Source organism: Vigna angularis, chromosome 4 (genome assembly GCF_016808095.1).
Source record: "Vigna angularis cultivar LongXiaoDou No.4 chromosome 4, ASM1680809v1, whole genome shotgun sequence".
Taxonomy (NCBI): domain Eukaryota; kingdom Viridiplantae; phylum Streptophyta; class Magnoliopsida; order Fabales; family Fabaceae; genus Vigna; species Vigna angularis.
In genome coordinates, this window is record NC_068973.1 from 5,858,636 (window position 1) to 5,870,774 (window position 12,139).

The following is a 12,139-nucleotide window of genomic DNA, read 5'->3' on the forward strand; positions in this document are numbered from 1 at the left end:
TTTATCCTTAGTGCACAGATTTCCTTAGCCTTTTTCCTACTTCATAGATTTCTAGCTTTGTCTAGATACTGTCAAATTATAAAATTGCATATTTTAAGCATCTCGTATAGTTACTGCTTAGAACAAGGCATCGTACTGCAAACCTGCATTTAAATTTCCACTCTTACACCTACTGGCTACTGGTAGGAAAATATGAAACCTACAACACCTACATCATGTCATATTTTCATTGTTGATGATCTTATATTTTTTGACAGATTATTTAAATTCTATTCTTGCAGAAACTGCTTTTCTAACTGCTAGCCTAGATGATAAAGTTTCCAAGTTCCATTGATAAAATATGAAATTACTACACATAGAACTTAATTCAGCTTTTCTTCTCAGTATCATCAATATACTCAATACTATAAAAACGAAACCAGAGATTTGAGACGGAAACTTAACTAGTATATACTAAGAAAGTATGTACTAAGAGTAAAAAATACAAGACATATAAACAATTTATCAAACAGTTCAACTTCATTGGAAAACTTTGCATTCACAGAAGTAAATACACATAATGGAATGCACCCACTATAGTCACCCACATCCCTGCTTTAACAGCTCCCTAAATTCTTCATCAGTGCTTTTAAGCATCACTGACAAAGGTAAAGTGATCCCACTCTGCACAACCTCGGTGTGTCTAGGTTTTATCCTGTTTTCCAAACTAAAAGCAAAGTACTGAGGAAACTCTTTCAGCTCCTCCACTTTTCTCCCCATTTCCCCAGCAAAATAGTCATACTTTGGCTGAAAATTATTCTCTATACTGAAAGTGAGCAGTGCCGGGCATCTCAACACCATATTCCTAATCTCATCCTTGGAAAGTCCCAAAGTCTCCAAAAACCTAAGTTTAGGGATGAGGGTGTGTTCTACATTAGACACCAAGAGAACAGAATCTTGATAAGCCAAGGCCCCCGAATCCTTGAATCCAAGTCTCCTTAGGTAAACCAAAGCTGGCCTGAGCTGGTCTTTAACACTGGATGTAAGCAATCTTGGGCACTTATTGATCACCCTCCTGAAGCTATTTTCGGGGACTTTGAGTTCATTCAAGATGAAATCAAAAACTGGGGTGAGATCAGTTTTGATGTCAGCAGTGAGAATCTTGGGGCACATGCCAAAGATTCTGGGCAGGTCCTTCTCAAGAATGCCATTGGAGAAAAGGAAGGTGATGATGGACTGTATGGATTCCATGGTGGCTGTGCGAAGATCGGGGTTTTGGGAGAGTGCTTTGCCTGCATCAATACCCATTACCTCAAGGCAGAGAATTTTCTCTTTGAATTCAAGGGAGAGTTTGGCGTGGGTTGGAGGGTAAAGTGGGTGACTTTGGAGGAGGCTTTTGGGTTTGGGTGCCACATGCAGAAGGGTTGATCTTAGAGGAGAATACGGTTTCTCAGAAGCGGTGGAGCAAAGGGAAGAGTGCAACGCGACGGCTCCGGCGGCTGGGGGCATGGCGGAGAGTGAAGAGAGAGAAAGAGAGAGTGAGGCATATAGAGAGAGAAGAACGGATAGGGTAAAGGGTGTGGTATTATGGAGATGCCATACCATTGAGGCATGACACGTATGCATATATTGGAAATTTGATTGGCTGAAAAGGGATATCACCGCAACATAGATTGCATCTTTCTTCTTATTTATTTGTGTATCTCTATTTCTTCTCAAAATATTGACGAAGGGGTAGAAAGAAACAATTATTTCGGTTCTTCTTTTCATCAAGTAAGATTAGCTTTGGGTTGAAATTTCTTTGTTGGGCCTTGATTGTAATTTTTTGTTTTAATTATTTTTTTGTAGTGGGCTTATTGTTCCACTGTCGGTGCATTTGTTTTCGGCTATTTCTTTATGCACCCCATTATTGTTTTTTGCATACCTCTAAGTTTTAAGCTTTCCCCATTACCCTTATCAAATTATATTAAAAACAGAAAGCTTTTTTCTTCTTCTTTCTTCACTATTGCACTTCATCTTCGATCTCCCTTCTTCTCTCAACAACATTGAAAGATAGTGGTGGTTTTAAGGCAAACGGTTCTTCCACCGTTAAAAAGACGTGGAGTTTAGAAAGTTGAATTCAGAACCTTTTTTTTACCTCTCATTCACTTTATGACTCCTGTAGCTTCAAGTAAATAAGATAAAAAGAAATGTGATTTTTTTCCTTTTTTTACATTTATCATAATAGTATTTTAAACTGTTTTCTGAACTTATTTCAAATTAGTAATTAATTAAAAAAAAGGTTTTAACCTTTTAAAAAACACACGATATTGGGAGAAGAGTTTGCGAGATTTGAATTACCACCTATTTAACCCCCCTGTTGATGATCATATAATCTTCCAATTATAAAAACTAATTCAATAATTAATTACTGAAATTATTTAATTAAAGCAATACTAAGCTCAAGGCTATTTTAAGATTAAAAGGATGGATGTATAGATCATTTGATTTAAAAATGATAATATAAGAAACTTATCTAAAGCCAACTTGCAAACAAATGCCAGAAATGTTTAGTTGGCCTAAAGTGTTTTTTTACTTCTTTCAAATTGAAAAGAAAAGGGTTTCATTAACCTTTTAAAAATCACAAGATATTGAGGCGAAATGTTTGGGAAATTTGAGTTACCACCAATTTAATCCATGATCATACATTCTTCCAATTATAGAAAACTAATTCAATTATTAATTACTGAAATAATTTAATTGAAGCAATGCTAAGGTCAACACTTATATATTGATCATTTGACTTAAAAATGATAATATAAGAAACTTCTCTTTAAAGCCCTGCAAAAACAAATGCCTGCTTAGTTGGCCTAGATTTCGCTTTTGCATTTGAGGTTTGTAACAGCACAAAAATGAAAAAATCATCAATCTACGATTTAAATAAAAGCTAATTTCCATAAGCAAACAGCCATATAAACAAACATTAGTTTTCCCTTTTGGATTTGTAAAGTTTGTGACAGCACAAAAATTAAAGTTACACCTATAGAATTCAAGTAAAGGGAATTTGTACTGACGAGGAAAAGAGTCCATGACAGAATCCTCAATGAGCACACTAATAACACAACCAGTGATTGCACTTCGTACGGAGATCAAATTTTGGATGACAGTTATTTTGATGGTTTGGCACCTGCTCATAGAAATTGAAAATCATATTACTTTACAAGTTCAAATTAATGGGAAAAAACCATGGCTAAAAACAAGTACTATAAAACATATTTGTATAACTCCAAATCAGGAAACGACTTCACCGTAAGGCCGAATCTACAAGTCAATTATTCAACCATTGGTCATTTTGAAACTCTTTCTCTTAGGTCCTCCTCGAGGAGGTTTCCTGTAACTTACACAAACATCAATAACATCCGAACTAACTATATAAGGAATCGATACCACTCTTTACCCAAAACCTTAAGGCAATGGATTAATGGGTTTTTCACCTTTATATACTTTACTTTCTCGTTTTTATCCAATGTAGAACTTAGACTCACACTTAGATTCCCAACATTTTCATCTATGTCAAAACATATTTATAATAGTTTCCAAACGCTCCAATCCTTTTGGCAACTCTAACAAACATATTCACTATTGACCTCCTCCCGAAACATACTAATAATAATATTTACGAAACCACAAACCAAAAAAATAAAATTTCGACATTTCACCCATTAATAATAGTTAGAAAAATAGCTAAAATCATTGTTCTTTCAAATCAAATATCAAGATTGATAGAAAACGAACCATCCTTTCCTCCATCCTTTCCTTCATCTTTTCCTCCGTCCTTTCCTCCATCGATAGGCTCAGCTTTCCAAACAATGTCTTTCAGTCCAGTAGCAAGATTTTTGTAGAACTTCAAAGAAAGACAAGTTAGTCCAAGCAAAGCTAATGAAAATGAAAATTTGTTTTACAAAAGAGTCGCTTTACTCGATGATCTGTAACCACAATAATAATCTAAAGATGGAGAAAAGTGCTGCTTTTTTCATCACAAGTATTGATAATATAGAGGTCTTAATTGTACTTCTATAAACAAATACATACATATTTTTTGCATCAAACTTACCTTGTGAAATTCCAGAGTATCTCCTTGAGACTTACGCAGCTCAACCATGTATAGCGAAGGGGCTACCTCTAAGATCTGAAAAGCGGCTCTTAAAGCATTAGAAACAGTCACGATTCCTGAATAGAAATAAACTAATATGAACGCCACCCATATCATGAAATAATACTTTGAAAACATATACCTCAGTGGCTACAGACAGATGACCTTTCCGTCCAGTCTTTTCCCCTTGAATCTTTAACTGAGGTGCACCATAAGATAAACAATCAGATATGTATATCAAGTTATTAGTGCTAGAAAGTAAAAATTAGATGTATACCAAGTTATTAACTAAATATATAAGTTATACAGTATGCATTTTTTTTTACCTTACAGTTGTTCTTCTTAACATCAAAACCCAGGGGTCCTGCAGCTTTCTCAATTTCTGAAATTATTTCATCTGCTGAACATTTGGAAGTGAATCGTGTTTCCCTTTTAACAAGTCCCTGGTTGTAAAAAAAATACAACTAGCCTTAACCATTATAATAAACAAATAGCATAACATGATGGTCTGTGAAACGGAAAGTAAAAATAAAAGAAAATATTCTTTTTATTTATTTTTTCTTTTTTCTACAGGTTTCTGTGATGCACAGTTGTAATAAGGAAAAGTATACAAATCATTTAGTTATGAAGATACACATACCATTTGCTTCTCAAACAGACTACTAAGGTTGAGACCTTGAGATTTAGATATAAGCTCAAAGGCATTCATTGTCACTGGTGCCACATGCCCCTCCTCTTCACGCCTCTCAACTACAAGATTTTTCGAATCCTGTGTACCGCAGTCAATATTGAGATTGAGGTTAGAATCCAAGCTTTGGTGAAAAAAAAAATTAATCAGGCTAACCAGCAGAACCAAAGACTTACCAAAGATTCGCTGAAAATAGAATTTACATCATCAAGACTAACAGCAGGCTGTTCAAATACGGGAGGCTTATATCCCTTCTTGAACCAATCATTCTCAACGACCTCAGCAAATGTAATCCTCTGTTACGTATCATTAAATAAAAACAGATAAAGGTTTTTTCACATATTTGGTAAGATGGCGGGAAAAATAAGAATATTTGTTAAACACCAGGTTAGTAACAGATCATAAGTAAATAAGAAAAGAAAACAAAAGGGCATACAGTGGCAGGATTTGGATCAAGTATTCTGTTGATTAGTTTCTTTGCACTTGAAGAGAACCATGGAGGAGACGTGAACTCAGCCTTGTAAATCTGTCGTGGGAAATAGGAAAAACAAAATAAACGAAAAAGAAGCACACAAGGACTGTCTTTTTGATTCACAAAAGTCAATATGATAAGTTTTCTAGACAGCTTCACGACATTAAATAAATCATGCTAATTATCTAATTCATAAAAGGTACCTCATTTAACAAAGAAAGAAAAATACAGTAATGAGCATACATGCATTCGTAAGAATTCCTCTAGTAATTAGTTCGTAAACTGCTTCAACTCTTACAGATTCTAATCACAGATTTTAAAGATAATAAATGTTTGAGAAAAATTAAGTTGTACTGTTATGCCCTCGAGAAAGATCAGAATAATGTGAATCGAGTTCGGTCAGGTGAACAGAAGGAAATGGACATGGAGTCATCAAAATCACCTTTTTATATAAAGCCGTTAGATTGGTTTCTTCAAAGGGCAAATAGCCTGCCATTAAAACAAAGAGAATAACACCACATGACCACAGATCTGCCTTTGCACCATCATAACCTTTGTTGTGAATCACCTAGACGATAAGGAAGTAGTGATAAAAGAAGAAAAAATAAAAGTTCATGAGATTAAATGTAATGGTAAAAGCCAATCTACCTCTGGGGCAACATAATTTGGCGTACCGCATGTTGTGTGAAGTAGCCCATCTTCCTATTATCAATAAGATAATCATAAGATAATCAGTTTCCAATTACACGTAATTATATTATCACTTTTTTCAAAAATTACTAAATGTACTCACCCGAACTTGTTGAGGCAATGCACTCAATCCAAAATCTGATACTTTAAGCACTCCATTAGCATCCAGCAACAAATTCTCAGGCTTTAGCAGATAAAACAAAGGAACAATTTAATTTTATATTCTTTTATCTGCTAAAAATGTGAAGGGTGCAAGAGTTACACACCTTTAAGTCTCTATGAAAAACACCTCTACTATGGCAGTAATCCACAGCACATATAAGCTGTTGAAAATATTTTCTTGCTTCATCTTCTTTCAACCTCCCGCTGCGTGCCTGACTCAAGTTAATAGCAACAAAAACACAGTAGAAGAGTTATATAAAGACCGACGAGATAATACAAGGACTCAGGCCTTCATAAGCTCACGGAAAAGATAGAAACTGCCTTACAATTTTATCAAACAGCTCTCCACCAGTAACAAATTCCAATACAATGTATATCTTTGTTTTGCTAGCCATTACCTACGCAAGGATTAGTCATTTATAATGAAGTTTGGAAAGATTGAAAGACAGGGAAAATATGAAAAAAAAAAAACAAATGATACAAAATGTAAAGTAACTGGGAAATCATTTACTGTATTCTAACCTCATGCATACGTATGACATTTGGATGTCTAATAAGTTTCATTGTGGATATTTCCCGTTTTATCTGCATATCAGTGAACAGTGGAAAACGTCAGGAAGGCAAGAGTAACTATACTAAAAGAAAGCACTAAAAACTGTATTCTTAACTTTTATATTTTAATATTTTTTTTATTGTTCATAATTTTTTTAACTCTCTTTATCTATTTTCCAAAAGTAATCAATATTTGTTACATAATATTATAGAAATATTACACAATAAAAAATTTAAAAAAGAAGAAGAAATTTAATAGTTTAAATTAAGAAATAAAAATATAAATTTAAGAAAATAAATAAAAATTAAATTTGATTACTACTTATTGGAAGAACTAATTTAAATAAGATGTCTAGTCTAAATAAGAAACATGTAACTTCAAAAAAAAATATAAGCATTACAAAGGTTAATAAAAATTTAATTATTTTAAAATAAATCTAAAATTATAATATGCTTTTTCTAAAAAAATGTAAATTTTATTTATAAAATAAAATTTATATAGTTACGTCATTTTATATTTATCAATTAATTTATGAGTTAACTCAACAAAAAAACTTTTAATCTAATAAATTACCTTATTATTACAAAATTTATTAACTAGCAATTAACTTATAAAATAGAAACAAGTTATTTTTACCAGCTAGATTATAAAGTCAAACACATGCAAAATAGCTAATTTATTATATCTTCTCTCATAGTATTTCTTTAGGTTAAATTTGGAAATAAAAGATAGAAAGAAATAAAGATAAAATTAACTGTACCAAAATGAAAATATAAAAACATATTTTAAAAAACTATAATACCCACACAAAAAATCAAAACCAGAACACAGATCTACAATAAACAGTACTACGCTTTGGTCCACTAAGTTATTTTCATAATCAATTCAGTCTTTATCTAGTGTTTTCCCCTTTTTCACTTCCCTTGTAGTTAATATAGGATAGTTTTTTCCCTTTCAAAAATCCCATGATTTAGACAAAAGTAAACAAATTCGATAAAATATACTATCCTGTTTAGCTTATTTTTTCAATAAAACCATTTCAAAGTATATAGTTAGTGTCTAATTAATTTTAAATCATGCTAATTTTATTTAATATTTAAATTAACTGTACAGAAACCAATTTTACTTTTCTAAAATAAATAAATAGGTTTCACTTCTAGTTTATTTGCACATTCTGTTCTGCTTTCTCCATACACCTCAAGACAGCAGAGTCAACCCAAAACTTAAAAACTCTAACCCTCTACGAAGACGACAAAATTCACTTTAATAAATGTTGTTTTGACTTCCACATTCTAAAAGGTCTAACAGTGTGACAAACCAACAACGGACAACAAACCACACGCCACCCTTTTACAATTTTCAAAAGAGTCTGGAAAAACAAATAACCTAACTGAAACCCATAAATGACCTCATATTATGTCAAATAAAGTCATCCATAATAATAAGGATTAAGAATTTGATATATGAATATTACAAAATTTTCTTATTAGAATAGGTAAATATAGTATAAAATTTAAAATTCGATTTTAAATAAGAATTTGTATTTTAAGAACTTCAAAACCAGATATTATAATTCAATAAAATATGAATGCTATAAAGGTTTGTATTAAAAAGTTAAATTAAAACATTATATAATAATCTAAAAAGAATTATATAAATTCGGGTTATATCAAATTCAAATATAATATGACTAATTTAATATAACTCAAATTTAATATTTTAAAATTTTTATTTGATTATTTAATTTATTGAATTTTGAAAATAGAAATTCTAAGTAGTTTAGGTTATGAGTTAATTTGAATGGATTATTCGATGAATTCATATTAAACTAATTTTTTTTAAAAAAAAGTATTTGTTATTTTAAATAAATATAATGAATATTTAATCAAAAAATAACATGTGTAATTTTAATTATAATAATTATAATAAACTATAATATTATATAATTTAGTATTAAATTTTCATAAAATATATTACAGAAAAATAAAATTTAAAATACATTTATAAATTTATAAATATTAAATCATAAACTCAAATTGAATGAATCCTCAAAAATATTCTAAACCACTAAAACTTAATTATAATTATTCATTTTCTACAATTTTATTTATCCACCCATCCAATTATTTGTTCAAATTGAATTTCATCATTTTCGGTTAGAGTATAAGCAATCATCTAAAAAAATTGAAAACTAAGATGTTTCAAAACTTCCCTTTGGTAGAGTCTTTTATGCACATTCATTAAAGTTAACCTCGTCATTTTTGTCATTGTATAATAATTAATATATTCATCTATTGCATGTTTTTATAATATTATGCAAACAATAGATAAATTAAGCTCTAATATATTTATAAGAAAACATGGTTAATATAACAACTATAACACCTGTTTTGTCCAAAGTAGCAAGTGCAGGGATGATAAGGGAAATAATCTTGCATGAAGAACAATAATTATTTGGTCTTGGTCTCTTTGATAGTTTAGATTTTGAGTTTTTTTTTCTTCCTAAGTTTTGTTCACTTAAATCTCTCCATTATTTTTATTGACTCATTATTAATTCTAGAAAATATTAAAAAAAATGGACAATAAATTTTAAAAAATCAAAACTTAAACTTTTAAAGTAGGAAAAAAAAATATTTATCCACTTAACCTTAGTCTTCTCCCATCCATATCTTTCAGACTCAAGATTCAATAGTATTGACCAGTGCTCGGAAGCATCTCGGCAGGAGTTGGTAAAGATGTCAATGTCATAAGTGCGTTATTGGCTAATATTTATAAATATTCTGATTCTTTAAGAAAAAATATATTCAAAAATTATTTAAAAAAATATAAAACTAAATAAAAAAATAATAGTCAAATATAATTTTAAATAAATTATATAATAAAATATTACTACAAATAAAAGTAATCTTTCTAAAAAAAACTATAAAGTTTCTTTTGAAAATGATTTTAGTTTTATACATCCAAATAAAAAAAACTATAAAGTAAAATTATAAAAAAATCATTTATTCTTTTAAACACTTTATGTAAATAACTTTAAGTCAATTATTTTAAAATAAATATTTAAACAAATTGCAATAATCACAAGTTGGGTATATCTCGTCAGTGAGTAGATAATTAAAATATCCATTTTTGTGAGAATGCATTAAAAATAGTCATGGTCAGTTTTATAGATATTTTTTTGTTATTCCTTCCTATGGAATCCAACAACATACTACACAGATTAGATAAGTCCAATAAATTAATATTTTTTCTGCCTTCCCAAAGTTGGTGGATTGCAGGGTTTATCTGAGTCCATAAGGTCTTATCTGACTTACAGAAGTCAGCAGAAAAATAAAACAGCAGGTTTTTAAAATAAATTTATTTATTTCCTTTCATTTCTTAAAACAAATCTATCACAATATTAAGCTGTAGCCACAGAGAAAATTAAACAATCAAATTAATCTTACAATTTCTTATTCATTTTCATTCATTTCTAAAACTCTCATCTTATTTTTCTTCATACAATTTTAAAAAATTATTTTTGTTTCTTATTATTTTTATCTTCTCTGTCAAATATTCAATTTGTTTGGTATTTATTTTCACACAATGAAATGCAGCATCACAATTCAGTACAAATAGAAGGATCACAAACCAAAACAAATCCTATTAACAGTAATAATGATAGATAAGAAGACGTAATTAAGAAAACAAATTGTAAATTAGTGGTACCTGGTCAATCATTTTGTGCTTGAGAACTTTCTCCTTGTCGAGAATCTTGATGGCCACGTTCTCTCTGCTTTCCACGTGCCTAGCGAACTTCACCTTGGCGAAATTGCCCTCACCCAGGGTCCGACCCAACTCGTACTTCCCCACACGGGTCCTGCTGCTCCCGCTGCTGCCCTGACCCGAACATGACGTCATCTCTCTCTTCCTCCTCCTCTCGCTTCCCCCCCTCTCTCTGCAACAATCCCTCTTCTCTCTCCTCTCTTTCGCTCTCTCTATAATATCAACTTCTCTTCTTCTTCAGTGGCTGCCACACGCGAGACTTCGCCATCTTCATCTTCCTTCCCCTTTTTTCTTCGCAATCAACCGGCGTTGACCGTTGGATCTGAGCAATTTAATCGCGGCGGTTCAAGAGAAAAAAGGTCGGTGAATCGTTTACCGATGGATCGAAGGAGGACTCCATCATTTGCGGAGAATCTGAGGAGCTGAAAATTTCTGAAAGAGGAAAATCAAATGAAGCTTCGTGGGAAGCCAGAAGCCTTTTGATAAAAGATTTTCCCCTCTTGCTGATAATGATACGAATCGAAGACGTGGATTTCGATTTTTCTTCGTTGGTGTATGCTTGGGCTGGTTTGAATCTGAAGAAGAAAGGAATGAATGTTAGCGGTGAATGAATGCGCGAACGAGGAATGGTTTTCTCTGACTATGATTTTATGAACGTTGGTGCTCATGTGAGTCTGCTTAAATATAATTGTTTTCTATAAAACAAAATGACGAAAACTTGAGCGGTTGTACAAAGAAAAATCCTCCATTATTTGTCTTTTATAACATATAACTCGTGAATCGGTATTAGTTTGAATATTATATGTCATTATTATATTATTATAAGTAACCTTAGATTTGATTGAAAAAATATTTATTATTATTAGACATTCAATAATAACGATGATTAAATATTTTTAAAAAATAGCAGTTATACTATGGCTTAATTGATCAAGGATCGATAATAATATGTTAAAATATTTTTCTTTAATTTTTTTTGTATAGTTTAGACAAATTGAATATGTATTAAAATTCATAATATTTCTTTTACTTTTTTAGAATTACTTGACGTATAGCTTTTAGAAAATTTCAATACCCAATAAAAAAATACATTTATATTTGAAGAAATCATTTTAACTTCAATCAAAATAGAAAATAACATATCATTGAAACAAAAAATTTAATTGAATAATATATAATATTATATATTTCTGTCTTAATTGTTAAGAGTCGAGATCAATAAAACTTTAAATATATTTTATCTTATTACTTTTAAAGACACATTTTAATAATAAGAACATAACGATGTTACCTCATTAAACTTGGGATTGAAACATTACTGGTGTTGCTTATGAGGAATGCTTGAAAGGTGAACTTTTATTCCTTTTAGATTTTGACTAAGAGCTTATGTTTAAGTATATTGAATAGTCTCACGTAGCTTAGAAGTCAAGAATAATGACACTTTAAATACTTTCTCCTTCTTCCATCCTTGGATGCATTTTTTAAGGACAAAATTATGACAAAACTCTAGACTCCACAGTGGATAATACCTCATATGCGATGATATACTCAATAATCTCACATTATTTAGGAGTTGAGGTCAATGACAGTTTAAATACATCTTCTTCCTTACATCCTTTGAGTTGTCTTTTAGGATAAAACCATGAAAAAACTCTAGACTCCAAACGAACTATACAACGGATTCAATGATCGACCCTA

The 12,139-nt window shown here is 30.8% G+C and overlaps 2 protein-coding genes across 2 annotated transcripts; both read right to left on the bottom strand.

Annotated features, from left to right (window-relative positions):
• Window positions 1-500: 500 nt before the first annotated feature.
• Window positions 501-1,656, bottom strand: LOC108330789 (transcription termination factor MTEF1, chloroplastic). The gene has a single exon (XM_017565339.2). It carries the CDS (start codon window positions 1,603-1,605, stop codon window positions 580-582), a length of 1,026 nt encoding a protein of 341 aa, XP_017420828.2. The 5' UTR covers window positions 1,606-1,656; the 3' UTR covers window positions 501-579.
• Window positions 1,657-2,893: 1,237 nt separating this feature from the next.
• LOC108331763 (CBL-interacting serine/threonine-protein kinase 23) lies at window positions 2,894-11,149 on the bottom strand. Its single transcript, XM_017566676.2, has 15 exons — window positions 10,385-11,149; window positions 6,646-6,708; window positions 6,450-6,521; window positions 6,228-6,335; window positions 6,065-6,145; window positions 5,920-5,973; window positions 5,714-5,839; window positions 5,236-5,325; window positions 4,976-5,095; window positions 4,752-4,880; window positions 4,438-4,554; window positions 4,254-4,310; window positions 4,073-4,147; window positions 3,754-3,862; window positions 2,894-3,145 (listed from the first exon to the last, which is right to left on the bottom strand). The coding sequence occupies exons 1-15, from the start codon at window positions 10,574-10,576 to the stop codon at window positions 3,126-3,128; spliced, it is 1,413 nt and encodes a 470-aa protein (XP_017422165.1). The 5' UTR covers window positions 10,577-11,149; the 3' UTR covers window positions 2,894-3,125.
• Window positions 11,150-12,139: the final 990 nt, after the last annotated feature.

What these genes read in the sequence shown, in the direction of transcription:
- LOC108330789 (XM_017565339.2), bottom strand. Translation starts at nt 1,605, where the DNA reads ATGCATACGTGTCATGCCTCAATGGTATGGCATCTCCATAATACCACA.
- LOC108331763 (XM_017566676.2), bottom strand. Translation starts at nt 10,576, where the DNA reads ATGACGTCATGTTCGGGTCAGGGCAGCAGCGGGAGCAGCAGGACCCGT. An exon ending in AGCACAAAATGATTGACCAG is followed by an intron (nt 6,709 to 10,384) that starts GTACCACTAATT and finishes ACTGATATGCAG; the next exon opens with ATAAAACGGGAAATATCCAC. An exon ending in TTTTTCATAGAGACTTAAAG is followed by an intron (nt 6,146 to 6,227) that starts GTGTGTAACTCT and finishes TATCTGCTAAAG; the next exon opens with CCTGAGAATTTGTTGCTGGA.